This window comes from Micromys minutus (assembly GCF_963924665.1).
Source record: "Micromys minutus genome assembly, chromosome: 11".
NCBI classification, from domain to species: Eukaryota; Metazoa; Chordata; class Mammalia; order Rodentia; family Muridae; genus Micromys; species Micromys minutus.
Window position 1 is genome coordinate 11,944,726 of NC_137980.1, and position 13,731 is coordinate 11,958,456.

Below are 13,731 nucleotides of genomic sequence, written 5' to 3' on the forward strand. Positions count from 1 at the left end.
GTGGCTATCATAGGCCTCTTGTGGGATGATCCTTGTGAATACTTGGCTTCTTCACAGGAAAGGAGTCTCCAATATAAGCCACCAGTCTCTTATCAGAGCTCTTCCATATTGAAGATTCATGCACAGTGGGCAGATAAACACTGCTAGGCTGACCAGCTTGCTCGCTGTAGGTAAGTGGAGTCATTGCTTTACTAACCGTAGAATTAATTCATCCAGCCAAGGAGCTTGTTCACTGTGATGAAATCAGAACATGAAATAGTTGCTGTGTGTTAGGGCTTAAAGGTGGAAATAAACAGACAAGTCACAATGTAGTAAAAGAAGAATTTTTAGGTTTCTTTGGTGAAACAAAAGCAGATATAAAAAGTTACAAAGATTTTAGATTTTCATTCACAAAAAAAGTCATTCACATTTTACACTATACATGTTATAATATAAATACAGGGAAGTATTATATGCATTGTAATGAAAAAGGGGGGGAAAGCCCTACTAAGTCAACACAATGATTTTCTGTGCCCTAGAACACATTAGAATAGATTACACTTACTGTTGAGACCCAGTACCTTGTCTAAGACACTACGAGTGCTTGTGAACACAGTCATTCCCTTTAAGCCAAGGAGGTTTTCTGAGAAACAGTCAACATAGAGCCAAGCCCAGTCTGCTCCGCCTCTATTCTCACTTTGATCTGATGTGTAGAACATAAAGTCTACCCATACTTATAGGACACCTCATGATGCTTCAATGCCTGCTTTCGTTGTATCTGGCTTCTAGTCACATTTTACTTGTATGTAATTTATCTGTAAGTTGTTGTAAGTGAAGGGAATGGGTGAGCCTTAAATTCCCTCTTTCCATGAGCAGTTTATCTTTGATCCTTAAAATATCTAGATAAGGATTCTCGACATCATCCTCAGCAATCACTATCCAAATGCAAGGGGTAAATGGGTGGGAAGAGAGAAGCGAAAACTTCAACAAATACACTCCGCCTAACAGTAAGCGATGCCCACACTAGTCTACACTTATAAGCTCGCTTGGAACGGGCAAAATCCACTTGCGGATAGCTAGCCACGTTTGCATTCTCCGTAATAAACACTTGGAGCATTCTATCCGTCACATTATTGAAACAGGAAGGGAGTACCTATATTATAAAGTTTCAAACTGTGAAGGAAATAGAAAAGCTAACACTGAAAAGTTACTAGCGTACTACATTGATTTCAGGTCTTGGGGGAAATAACATCCAATAAATTAAATCCGTATGGCTTACTTCATTTATTTACCTGTGCTTCGCAGCTGCAGCATTCAATACATGAACATTCAAAATTTTTATAAAGGATTAAAACGGTTATATGTACAAAATGTGTTTTTTTTCTCTTTTTTTGCACGAGTGTTGTTGTTTTAAGAAACCCCCCTCCCCCACCCTCCACAATCCTTGATCTATATCCATTCCAAACATCTCCATCTGTTACCTTACCAGCGTTAATGTTAAAAAAGCCATTGTATAGGAAACTGGTTGAGTTAATAATTAGCAACTTGAACCATAAAAAAAAAAATGTTCCAGGTCATAGAAAAGTCCTCCATTCAGGCGCTTCATTTAAGTGAAGAAAAAGGAACACGGCAGAATGGAGTTACACCCTGGAGCTCCGAGCGTTTCATCAGCCGGGTATCAGCGTGGCTCCTGTGGCTGACATGCGTGCAGAGACCTGCAAGATTCTGTTTGCCGGTTGTCCAGAAAAGCCGTCCTCAAACTTGCTGACAGTCAAAGGGTAGACAAAACCATTTCCAGCCTACGCAAACTATAGCAAAACAGCCAAACCAATGATGAAAGACCTTGAAAACTCCATAACCATCATAAATATGCCTGAACTGAGCGTGATGTTTTATTTTATATACAGGATTAAAATCAGCATTAAATCATCTTATTTACATGGCCATCGGTGCTGATATTGCATTTTTTTTAATATAGTACAGTAGGCTGGTGTACAGGAAACGGTCTGCACTGGAGGCAGAGAGAAAGCTAAAGAAATCAGATAGGCTGAAAATGGGTTCTCTTCTCCGCTCATTTTCTTTCATTTTATTCGCTTTTTTTTCTCTCAAAATTCCATGTTTCATTGAAAATATTTTAAGAATACAGCCACCCCAAACGACCAGACGGTAGTCCCCAAAATCCAAACCAACTGCTAATTCTTCTCGAGGTGATGGGAAAGGCACGGAAAGGCAGGGCTTTGGCTGAAATGGTGGGTGACGCACGTGGTCGCCATTTTAAAGGATCAGCGCCTCGTTTCCTGCCACGTCCGGCTCCAGCGATGCTCGTGTTTTGATGTGTTTATAGAATTGTCCTTGGCCGATGAGGAATTTTTTAAGTATTTCTTAGAATAAGTCCTTTGGTATGCAGATGCTACATGGAAGAGAACAAAGAAAGAAAGAAAACACAACAGCATTACTTGCTCCATACCCTAACCGACTGACCACAGCCGTGAAATGCAGGTGTCTAGTATCCGTTAAAGCACGGTTGTCCATTCTTTCTAAAGGACCACTTACGGTTCATGCAGGTTATTTTAGGCATGGCCCATCTCCCATTTCCTAGGCACCGGATAGTTGGAAGGTGACGCTGAATGAAACCGTCTTTGCAATGATATCTAATCAATGAGTTGATTTCATAACGAGGTTTCATCTTTCCAAAGGTCTTGGCATTTTCTACAACAGGGGGTTGGCCGCAAGCAACTAAGGAAAAGCAAATTGTGTTATTTTCAAGAAATCTGAGCATTTCGATTAGTATAAGCATCAGAATTAATCGCACTCTATTTCTTTACTGTAACGCCTCAGAGCCTCAATCACATACCTTTGTAAAAGGCCTTAATAGAGAATTTTAAAATAGAAATAATTTAAAATATTTCGATTGAGGTTCTAAATGTACATTCTTTATCTTAGATCATGTCAATCTGAGTTGCATTTTTAGTAAAATAAAATATCATTAAATGACGTACACTTACCTATCCACCTACAAAGTCACTCTTTAAAAATATCTCTTGAATAAAGAGCACTCAACATCAGTAACTAGCCTGTTGGTGTTGTTTTTCTTATTATCTCTCATCTTTTATTAACCATCTTGAGTTGGAACAATGATATATTTCCAGTAGTGAACTATCACTCTCAACTCCCCCCCCAAAAAAAAAGAAAAAAGAAAAAGAAAAAACACCACACACACTAAAAAAACAAAAACAGTATAATCTTTAACATGATTGATTTGAAATATACACATGCACTTCAAAGTATAAATAAAATGTTACCTGGTCCTACATATTCTATACTAAAACAGGGAAGAGTGGACAGTATTCTTGCCTCAGGTCTGTCTGTTTGTCTGTCTGTCTGTCTGTCTGTCTGTTGTTTGAGACAGGGTGTTATGTAGCTCAGGCTGGTTTTGAATTCACAGTGTAGTCAAGGATAACAGTGAATCCTGATCATTCTTCCTCTACTTCCCACACATCAGTACTACAACCACATTGTACTCGGCCTGGTCTCTAGGTTGCTGTGGGAACTGATTGACCTAGGCTTTCTGCACACCAGAAATTGGGGGTAGCTATAATGTTCAAAATCTTAATATATCAAACTTTGTTAATGATCACATTTGTTTAATCTATACTAGATTTTTAAAATCTAACATTAGGAAGCAGTTTATAAATACATGGTTTTTCAATAATAAGTTCAGGTTTAATTTGAATTTACTTCTCCTTTATCCATCCTGCACCTACACACTGCATTCACCCTAATAATAGAAGCTATAATAGGACCCTAATACTGGCAGGCATCAGTTAGAAGGAGGCTATAGTGATAAAGAAGATTAAAGTAATCAACTGGATAATTGACTGTGTTTGGTTTTATATTGTACTGACAAATCAGAAGTTGAATTTAGTTTTATCATTCTTAGAACATAATTGCATGATTTCCTCAAAATTATTTCTATGGGAAGATTTCTTTTAAAAAGATAAAATGATTCAGTTGACTATGAGAGTAGCAAGGCTAAGAAGGCAGGCTGGAATTAGTCCAAACATAGAAGCTTGCTATTTTACAACATGGCAGAGCAGCAGAGAAATCATGAACAATTGCATATTCATATGACAAAATATTTTGCTTCCCTACCTCACAGAACACATGGAAAGCCAGTTCTAGGTAGCTTAAACACACAAACACAAATGGCAAAGTTATAAAACATTCAACAAACAATACCAAATATCTTTATGATTTGGGGGTTCATAAAGACTTTTTAAAGCACAGAAAAAGCTGAAATAACAAAGAAACATTAAAAATTATGAATTATCTTTACCAAAAACCATAACGTGAGAGTAAAGAAAAACTAGAAACCAGGAGATTATATTTATAAACTATAAAACTGTCAGGAGATTAGAAATGGGAATGGAATAAGAACCTTACAAATCACAATAGGAGAAAGGAATCAATTACTAAAATGAGAGAAAAGTCATAAACTAAAAATGTACTAAAGATCTACAAATAACCAATAAATATGTGAAAATATAGTCAGCAAATACCCAACAAAATGCAAATTAAATCAAGAAGGACAACATTTCATACCCACCAGACTGACCCCAAATGTCTCAAGCCCAATAAAATCAAATGTTGGAGAGGTGAAGTGTCAGGGGGTGTCACTCGTGGCTAGTGGGAGTGTGAGTTTCTACAAGTATGGGATGCAATTTGGCGTTTGCTAGTAAATATGATGATACATAGATCTGATGATTCAGCATCTTCACTCCTGGAAGTATACCCTACAGAAACTCAAGGAAGCCTCCCAAGAGCAAGTTTAGAAATATTCATAGACACATTATTTATAACAGTGAAAATACTGACTGTAACCCACTTATTCACTGGTAAGGGAACTAATAGTAAAATGTAGTTGCAGTTAATGAACCACTTAGAGAGTAGCCAAAATAGAGAATGTGCAGGTATATACATCCATATCGGTAAATCTCAACAACCAGCAGAACAGCAAAAAAAAAAAAAAAAAAAAAAAAAAAAAAGCAAGGCATAGATTATACATAATATAATTCTTCTTATGTAATCTGCAAAAAAAATGGAAACAAAAATTTTATTGTTTTGGGATAATGTTACAGGGAAAAGCGAATAAATCAAGTCATTATTTCAGGCAGAAATTTTGACTGGGAAATACCAACAAGTTGGTCCAAAGATGTATGGACAGCAGGAAAGGAAGGTGTTCTTTGAAAGATGCTGCTTTTGTATCTATTAAGCATCTTTTCTTAGCTGTAAATAATTAGAAGACCTACTTGGGCCTGTAGTCTTACAGGTGTAGGAAACATCTAAGAGATCATTTTAAAAGTCTGCCAACAATGACATTATAAAACTCCTCTAGAGCCATAAGAGAAGAATCCGTTCTCTAATGGAGGACTGTTAGCATCCTTCAAAACCCATTTCACACTGGGAAATTTAACACATGTTACATGAAACTTTCTTGGCTCTAAAACTGAAGTTCTCAACCACTTTCTTTCTCTCTAAACTGTACCCTCCCCCAGAGACTGTGACCATGATTAGAGTCTCCTGGTTGGCACAGTGAGGAGGGAATATGGCGGTAAGAGTAGCGCTGGTATTCATCACACAGAGGGTCTGGAGGACGTTGAGTATTCTTGACGAATTGGACTGTCTAGCACAGTAAAGAAATATGCCCTTGCTCAAAGCGTCAGTATTGTTGCAATGGTGAAACTGTGCTTTAAGACAAACAAGCTTAGGACACAGAACAATGAAACAAAAAACATGATGCTGGGACCATTCAGAGGCAAACACAATATTTGGATAAAGACAAACAGTTATTAAAGACTTGTTATCCTAGAAAAGAGAAAACAGCAAATACTCTATTTGCTATTTTAACAAGTTCCATGCAGAAGTGCTGAGGAAATGCACAGGCAGAAAGCTGCTCATGGAGATAATGCATTGGGGATAAATGCTGCCTTGGATGAGAGACCCGCAGAGTCATCGCAGACAACAGCAGAGTTTCATCTAGACTAGTGCATGTCCTTCCTAATGTTTTTTCTCCAAACACATTTTGTTATAGGCATTGAGTCTTGCCTAACATTTTTATCACACACACACACACACACACACACACACACTGTATACATTCTATTATGTTTTAATTAAAAAAACAATCCAAATGTATTTTACAACTTGCATTGGTAGTTTGTACTCTTTCTTGAGGTGGGTATTGGTTGCCATAGGAAATCGATATCCAGGCTTTAAAATCATTATCATGAGTAGTGTTAAAATCTCTTATAGAACATCCATCGCTTTAGAAAAATGATTATACAGCTATAATCCATGCTACTGTAATTCAAACGCTACATAAACTTCTTGGTATTTGGTTTTGGGACTTTGTTGTTTTTGTTTTTGTTTTTTTGGCTTTTGGTTTGTTTGTTTGTTTATTTGTTTGTTGTTTCCTGTTCAACACTAGCCAAACAATTCTCATCCCGAAACTTTCTTTACAAATGCCTTTGTTTATCAAATGGGGAAGGCACTCAACGACAGGCACAGGGGTGACAGGCGTGTGCCCAGGAGTACAAGGAGAAAATACACCTCTTAGAGAATGCCTAAGAATGTTCGAATGCCAGCAAAGATCAGGCACTCAGTAAGAAGGGTGACCACTTGGGATGAAGACTGTAGTGAGTGGGAGCCTGCAGCGCCCTCTAGAGCAGTTTCTCAGCTCTGCAGTCTCTGCTGCTGAAGCTCTTGACCAGGAGCCTAGAAAATACTGGAGCCTACAAAATACAGGAGCCTACAAAAATAATACAGCCTACTGGCCGTTTTCCTGCCAATGTCCTTAGTGTCCTCTTCACCAAAAACAAAACAAACAAACAAAAAAAAAAAAAAAAACACCAGCCAGTCTTTGGCCAGTTTTTTCTTAAAGTTGCTGTTGACAGTTGCCCTGTCTAGATGCCATCATTTTACCTTAAGAATGTGGATTCTAAAGTGAGGATAGTATTCTCTTGGGGTAAAACCCAGGCTTCCTGACTCTGCTGCTAATTGATATGTGGATTCAGCGCCCAGCCACGATGGCCCCCTACCTGTCCCCTTCTTGCAGGTGTAGGTGAGGTGGTAGTTGCAGGGAACATCATTCCACTGGCCGTTCTCGTGCCAAATGATCACAACGCAGTCTTCTCCCGCAGAAAAGAAGCTGTCGGGCTGGTTGGGTCTCCAGTTCTCATATTGCTGTACACACGGAGACAGAAGATAAATAAATACTCAGCAGTCAGAGCCCCCGTGGCTATCTGATTGGAATGGACTCAACAATTTCTATTCAACCACAGAACCGAACTTAACTTTCATGGTAAATACAACCTCTTTATGGGAAAGATGCAGAAATGAAACAAAAATTCCAGTGTCTTTTTAATCAATTATGATGTTTTTCTATACTTTCCCCTGAACTTTACCTAGGATAGCCATGTCTGACCATGTATCTGAGTAGTAAGACTAATTCATGCGTAGCAATAGTAAGAGCAGTGTGTAGGAAGCATCCTGAATCTTCCTGAAAATGCAGGCTGAGATTTACAGGACTACTAAGTGATAGTCTCAGGGACACACGGGTCTGTTAGTCTTTCTTTACATTCAAATTTAAATGCATCTTTGGTTTGAAATTGAATAAAGAATTTGTTCCAGAAATATAAAGTGGAGCCCTTGCTGTAAATTGAGCTCCGTAGAGACAGCGCCGGGACAAGCGACAGCCAGATGGGCACTGGGTGCCTCGAGGAGATGGGCAAAGGAGATCCTAAGATCCAAGATGGGCTCATGTGCCTTCTTTGTGCCAACCGGCCAAGAGGAGCACAAGAAGCACCTGGATGCTTCTGGCAACTTCTCAGAGTTCTCCAAGAAGTTCTCCGAGAGGTGGAAGACCATGTCTGCTATAAAGAAAGGGGGAAATCTGAAGACATAGCAAAGGCTGGCAAGGCTTGTTATGCAGGACAAATGACCCTCCCGTCCAAAGGGGGAGACCAAAAAGAAGTTCAAAGACCACAATGCACCCAGGAGTCCTTCTTCAGCCTTCTTGTTCTGTTCTGAGTACTGCCCGAAAAATGAAAGGCGAGCCTCCCAGCTTATCCACTGGTGATGTTGCAAAGAAACTAGGGGAGATGAAGAAGAGCCACTGTATCGGATAACAAACATCCCATGAGAAGGCCGCCAAGCTCAAGGAGAAGTACGAGGTATGAAGGACATTGCTGCCTACAGAGCCAAAGGAAAACCTGATGCAGAGAAAAGGTGGGTGGTCTAGGTTGAAAAGAGCAAAAATAAGAAGGAACAGGAAGATGGAAGGATAAAGGAGGAAGATGACGAAGATGATGATGAGGAGAAAGATAATGAAGATGAAGATGATGATGATGAAGTTGGTTCTACTACAGTTTTTTCTTGCTTGTAGAGAATTTAAATCCCCTGTATACAACTCACGCCCTTTAAGGAAAAGAATTGAAATGTAAGGCTGTGTAAGATTTGATTTGAAATTGTACAGCGTCTTTTTTTTGTATATTAACACACTACCAAATGTGTCTTTAGATGGCCCTGTCCTGGTGGTATTTTCAGTAGCCACTAATCTTTCCTGATACAGTCTGTGGGTTGTAAGTTGGCGTGAAAATTTATAGCAGGTTCAGGCTGGTATAGTGCACAAATTAGTTATATACGGAGCAGTGTTTTAGGATTTTTTTGGTTTTGATTTTTGTCTGTTTGCTTTTTCATCTTCAGTTGTCTCTGATGAAGATAATTGTTAACTGAACACCGCTCTGTAACTGAAAAGACAAATCATCTGTTTTGTTGACATTCTGAATGGTCCTAAGTAACTTCAATTTTTATTAGCAATGTTGTCCTTTCCATAGGTTTGGCTTTCCATAGTTTTGGCTTTTGTTTTAGATTTTGTTTTTGAGAGAAAACTAGTCTTTTTGCTTTTGACCATGCTGCAGTTTTATATGCTGCAGGTTCCCCTACTAAAGAGACCTGAGGCTGTTTCCCCATACACGTTAGCTGAAAATAGAAGACGGCCATACTATTTGTTGACCTCAGTCCCAGCGAAGTCTGTCACAAGATGGCTGGCTTTTAGGCCTTTGCCCTTCTATCTGCATACAGATCGCTCAAAAAACTTGGCTGTTTGAAGGTACATTTAATTAGCTGAGCCACCTTTTAAACTTATGTCACACTTAAAATTAAGGCTATGTTTTCCTATCTTGAAATTTGTTCCTTTTATAAATCAGATGCAAGGAAAGAAAATAAACTTTGCAGATTAGTACCAGTTGTCCAATACATTTGGTTTTTCTTTATAAAACCCAAACTCATTCATTAATTGTGCTCAATCTGCTTAGTTTATGAACAATTTGAGAATTTTGTGAGGTTTTTTAAGATTATCATTCTCTTAAAGTGCTAGTGTTGAAAGCTAGAGTTCTTGTAATTATAAATGCTTTTGTGATAAAGTGCCGTTATACAGTTTTGACTTGTAATCTTTATATTTGCATTCATTTATGTAATTGGAGGAAGAATGTGAGTCTTAGATGACATTAATTAATAATTGCAAGGTTTTGAAAAAAAGAAATATAAAATTGGAGAAAATCAAAGAATAAAAGCAATTGTTCTGAATTTAGAGTGTATTATAATTTTTTTTTCCTGTCTGCTTAATCTTACCAGTATCTGCTTTTATTACCATATACATGCATATTTCAGACATATTTTGCTTTCAAAGAATTTTTATTACTATTACTAGTATTATTATTATTATTGGTTTGGACCCTTGCAATGTTCTACATCTAATGTTTCTTTTTAATATTTAATCTTCTAAAATCAGTGTTAGAGAATCATTTGGATAATATTCTTTTACATATAAAGCAATTTCGAGTACCAATAAACTCTACATTAAAAACAATAAAAGTTTCACTATTCTGCCATAGTTGGGCTACATTTTTCTTATTTTCTGAATTTTACGGAATATGAGCAGCTAGGTTTTAATCTGTAAAAGCAAATATTGTGAAATCACTGCTACATTTATCAAAAGCATTCACAAATTTCAGCCAAGCTGGTTGGAAGGCACCTCAGCAGATGCCATTTCAGGGTCCCAAAATCTCTCAACAGCTTTGTGCCTTTAGCTGGCATTTCCTACTGCTCTGAATGACCCCAGTGCATTCACACTGAAATTCATTAGATTTCTATACCAGAAAACTCTTCTTGGGGCTTAAACTGGGGGAAAAAGATGTAATTGTCTTTGCTAAGAATTGCATCTGGCACCTAACAATGTTTCAAAGTGTGTGCTTTTATTTTCTGGCTTAATTGTGCAGGACCAAGTTTTCATTGTGTGGCTTCTACAAAAATGTCTAATGCCTACAGGGGTGTTTTACTATTGTCTCCTCATAACTCAATAGTATCTTTTACCTAGGTTAGGGTGATTTGAATTTGTTCTTGTTGTTGCCAATTGACTCAGGGTTGCTGTTTCAGCCTTAATTTTTTTTTCTTTTTTTTTGGGGGGGGTTATTTAACTTTATGAGAAAGTGAGTAAAAATAAATAAGTAATTAAAAACTTGACTGTAGTTTTGATAATGTATTTTTCATTAACATTAAATATTAGGGAAATATTCCTCCTGAAGAAATAGAGCCAGCTATAAGAAGGCAAGTTCTCACCTTATCCCTCGAAACAAAGGGAGGGTTATTTAAACAGAGAAAAACATAGCAGCTCTCGTGTGAAATGATCCTTTTTTTTCCACTATAAGTGTTAGTGTTTGTCTGTTTTGCTTTGTTTCGTTTTATTCTGGTTTTTTGTGGTGGTGGTTTGCTTGCTTGTTTGTTTGTTTGTTTTAAATAAGTTCTTACTACATAGTTTGTTCGAGCTTCAAACTTGCCTGTAGTCTTGGATGATCTGCTCTGAAGTAACCCGACTCAGCACACTCAGAGGGTAGGACTGGCAAATCAGGAGTTATTCTAAGAAGCCAGCATGGTTTAAGAAAGTTGTCTTCACAACCTTTACCCAGAATGGGTGCCGGCCACAAGCCTACAGAGGAACACCTCCAAGACTCTGCTTTCTCACCGCCCTGAACTCCCAATGCCTTGGGGGAAAAATGCTCAAAGAATTTTAATCTTTCATTCTCCTCTGATGGCAAAGATAAACTCTGACATAAAACTCAAAGGGTTGATGTTAAGGAATGTCCACTCAGATGTAAAGGTTTCTTCTGTTTTACTTAAAGATATTTTGACCCAGTATGAAATTGCTTAATGCTTTATATCACATGACAAAATTACTCTGGGAGTTCCAATTAAATAACTAGCTAGCGCTCTGTACCTGCAAAACAAGTTCTCAAATGACATGCTTTTCAATTAAATTAAATTCAGTGACTTTTCAGTCACGGCCCTTCCCCACCCCCCAACTGAATTCAAATATATTACTTGCCAAAAATATAAAATGGTTGAAACAACCCTGGCTGTTTTCCAGCAGCTAATAAGTACAGCTCTGTTACACAAAACGTGTCTCCACACACAGCAAAAGCTGCTCCAAACTAACCCAAATGTTTGTGGGAGAAACCTTGAGCAGACTAAGGCTCTTCGTCTATGTATAGACCAAATTATCAATGCTTACATTTGCTCCCAATAGTCTTCCTTGTCAAAATTAGCCTGCCAGTTTTCTGTGGCCCATGTGACATTCCAGGCCGGCATCATCCTAACCCCTCAGGGAGGGACCTCAGGTTTCAAAGCAACTGAATGGGTTTCTCTGTGTGGGTGCAGAATTAGTTTTCTGCCTTATGTCTGGAGTTCCCCCACCTGTCTGTCAGCATGGCAGGTGGGGAGGGAGGGATGGGAGGCGGTGTCAGCTTTGGGCAATTTTCTTTGTTTTGTTTTGTTTTTTTCTTTTTTCTTTTTTTAAGATTTGTTCATTATATAAGTACACTTTAGCTGTTGTCAAACGCACCCGAAGAGGGCATCAGATCCCATTACAGATGGCTGTGAGCCACCATGTGGTTGCTGGCAGTTGAACTCATGTCCTCTGGAAGAGCAGTCAGTGCTCTTAACCACTGAGCCATCTCTCTCCAGGCCCGGGCAATTTTCAATAACGGACTACAGGGAGAATCTTGCAGTAAATAATCATATATGGAGTCTAGAGAGTCAAATGCCCATTCATGTATATTAGCTGATATTTTATCTTTTAAAATGTGTAACACATGGTCAATGATAGAAAAATCTCAGCAATTACTAAGCATCCCAGGCATGAACAATCCAACCAAAACCATGTAATTTCCCTAATCCACCTTTCCATATACAGAGAAGAATAACTGACTCTCTACAAATGACTATTAAAACTTTTTTCTAGGTCTATGTGAGACTTAGAAATAAACAAGAAGTTTGCTCTAGTCTTTAAAGGAGGATAGAAGTAGGTTTGGGCTCTGCTGTAAGTGCTGCATTCATTAGAAGAAAGAGAACAAGGTTATTAGGCATTAGCAGCTGTTGCAGTGATTGGCACAAATAAAGACCAATCAAACTCTGAGGAGGGGTGTGAACATCTGGGTAGCAAGACTACAGAAGGTGACCTAGTTGGTTTTCAGTCAACTTGACACAAGCTGGAGTTATCGAAGAGAAAGGAGCCTCAGGTGAGGAAATGCCTCCATGAGATCCAGCTGTAAGGCATTTTCTCAACTAGTGACCAAGAGGGGAGGGCCCAGCCCATTGTGGGTGGTGCCATCCCTAGGCTGGTAGAGCTGGATTCTATAAGAAAGCAGGCTGAGCAAGCCAGGGGAAGCAAGCCAGTAAATAACATCCCTCCATGGCCTCTGCATCAGCTCCTGCTTCCTGACCTGCTTGAGTTCCAGTCCTGACTTCCTCTGGTGATGAACAGCGATGTGGAAGTGTAAGCTGAATAAACCCTTTCCTCCTCAACTTGCTTTTTGGTCATGATGATTTGTGCAGAAATAGAAACCCTGACTGAGCCAGACAGGTACAAGAGAGTTTCTTAAGCATAAACTGGTTTGCTTTGCCACAATGCACCACTCCAAAGTAATATTTGGGTTTTTTTTTTTTTTTTTTTTTTGGCTTTTTTGGTTTTTGGATTTTTCAATGCTTTGTTAGTATGTTTTTTGTTTTGCTTTTGTTTGGGGGGGTTGGCTTTGTGAGTGTGTGTGTGTGTGTGTGTGTGTGTGTGTGTGTGTGTGTGTGTACACTAGAATTCCTGAAAGAAGTCTAAAGAGGCAAAAAGTCATAGCTTCTGAGAGGAGTTGGGGAGCATGGATATGATCTACAAACACTACCTCCATGTATGAATTTACCAAAGAATAGATAATAATATTTCAAGTGGATTAAGGAGTGGGCAGTTATCTGATCAAAACATGCTGTATAAAATTCTCAAACATTAATAAAATATTATATTCATTTTTAAACTGGCAGTAAAAAGTCTAATATTTTATCTTAAGAAGAGGTGAATTTCCATTAGAATAGCAAACTCCTTAGGACACAAGGTGAAGAAACTCGTAGAGTATTTGAAATGTTCGGTATGAGGCTAAAGAGATGGGTCATTGTTTAAGAGTACCTGTCGCTCTTACAGATGACCTTGGTTTGGTTCCATGTGCTGAACTAGGAGACCAGACAGTATCTGTCTCTTCAGGAACTAGGTATGCGTGTGATGCACATACGTACCTGCAGACAAATGCTAGTACACATACAAAGTAAACTAAAATTTTAAAATACCTGTTTTAAAGCTCACATTGTCATCATAAA

At 38.4% G+C, this 13,731-nt stretch overlaps 1 protein-coding gene across 4 annotated transcripts in view; it reads right to left on the reverse strand.

The window, feature by feature from the left end:
• Nucleotides 1-2,261: 2,261 nt before the first annotated feature.
• Nucleotides 2,262-13,731, reverse strand: part of VCAN (versican) — a gene marked incomplete at both ends in the record, with an annotated part of 75,013 nt that continues 63,543 nt past the window's right edge. For all 4 annotated transcript variants that reach the window (XM_080924673.1, XM_080924671.1, XM_080924672.1 and 1 more), the window contains 3 exons: nucleotides 2,262-2,389; nucleotides 2,533-2,715; nucleotides 7,077-7,221. In XM_080924673.1, coding sequence (XP_080780799.1) covers nucleotides 2,262-2,389; nucleotides 2,533-2,715; nucleotides 7,077-7,221 — 456 coding nt within the window. The remainder of the gene's footprint in view (nucleotides 2,390-2,532; nucleotides 2,716-7,076; nucleotides 7,222-13,731) is intronic.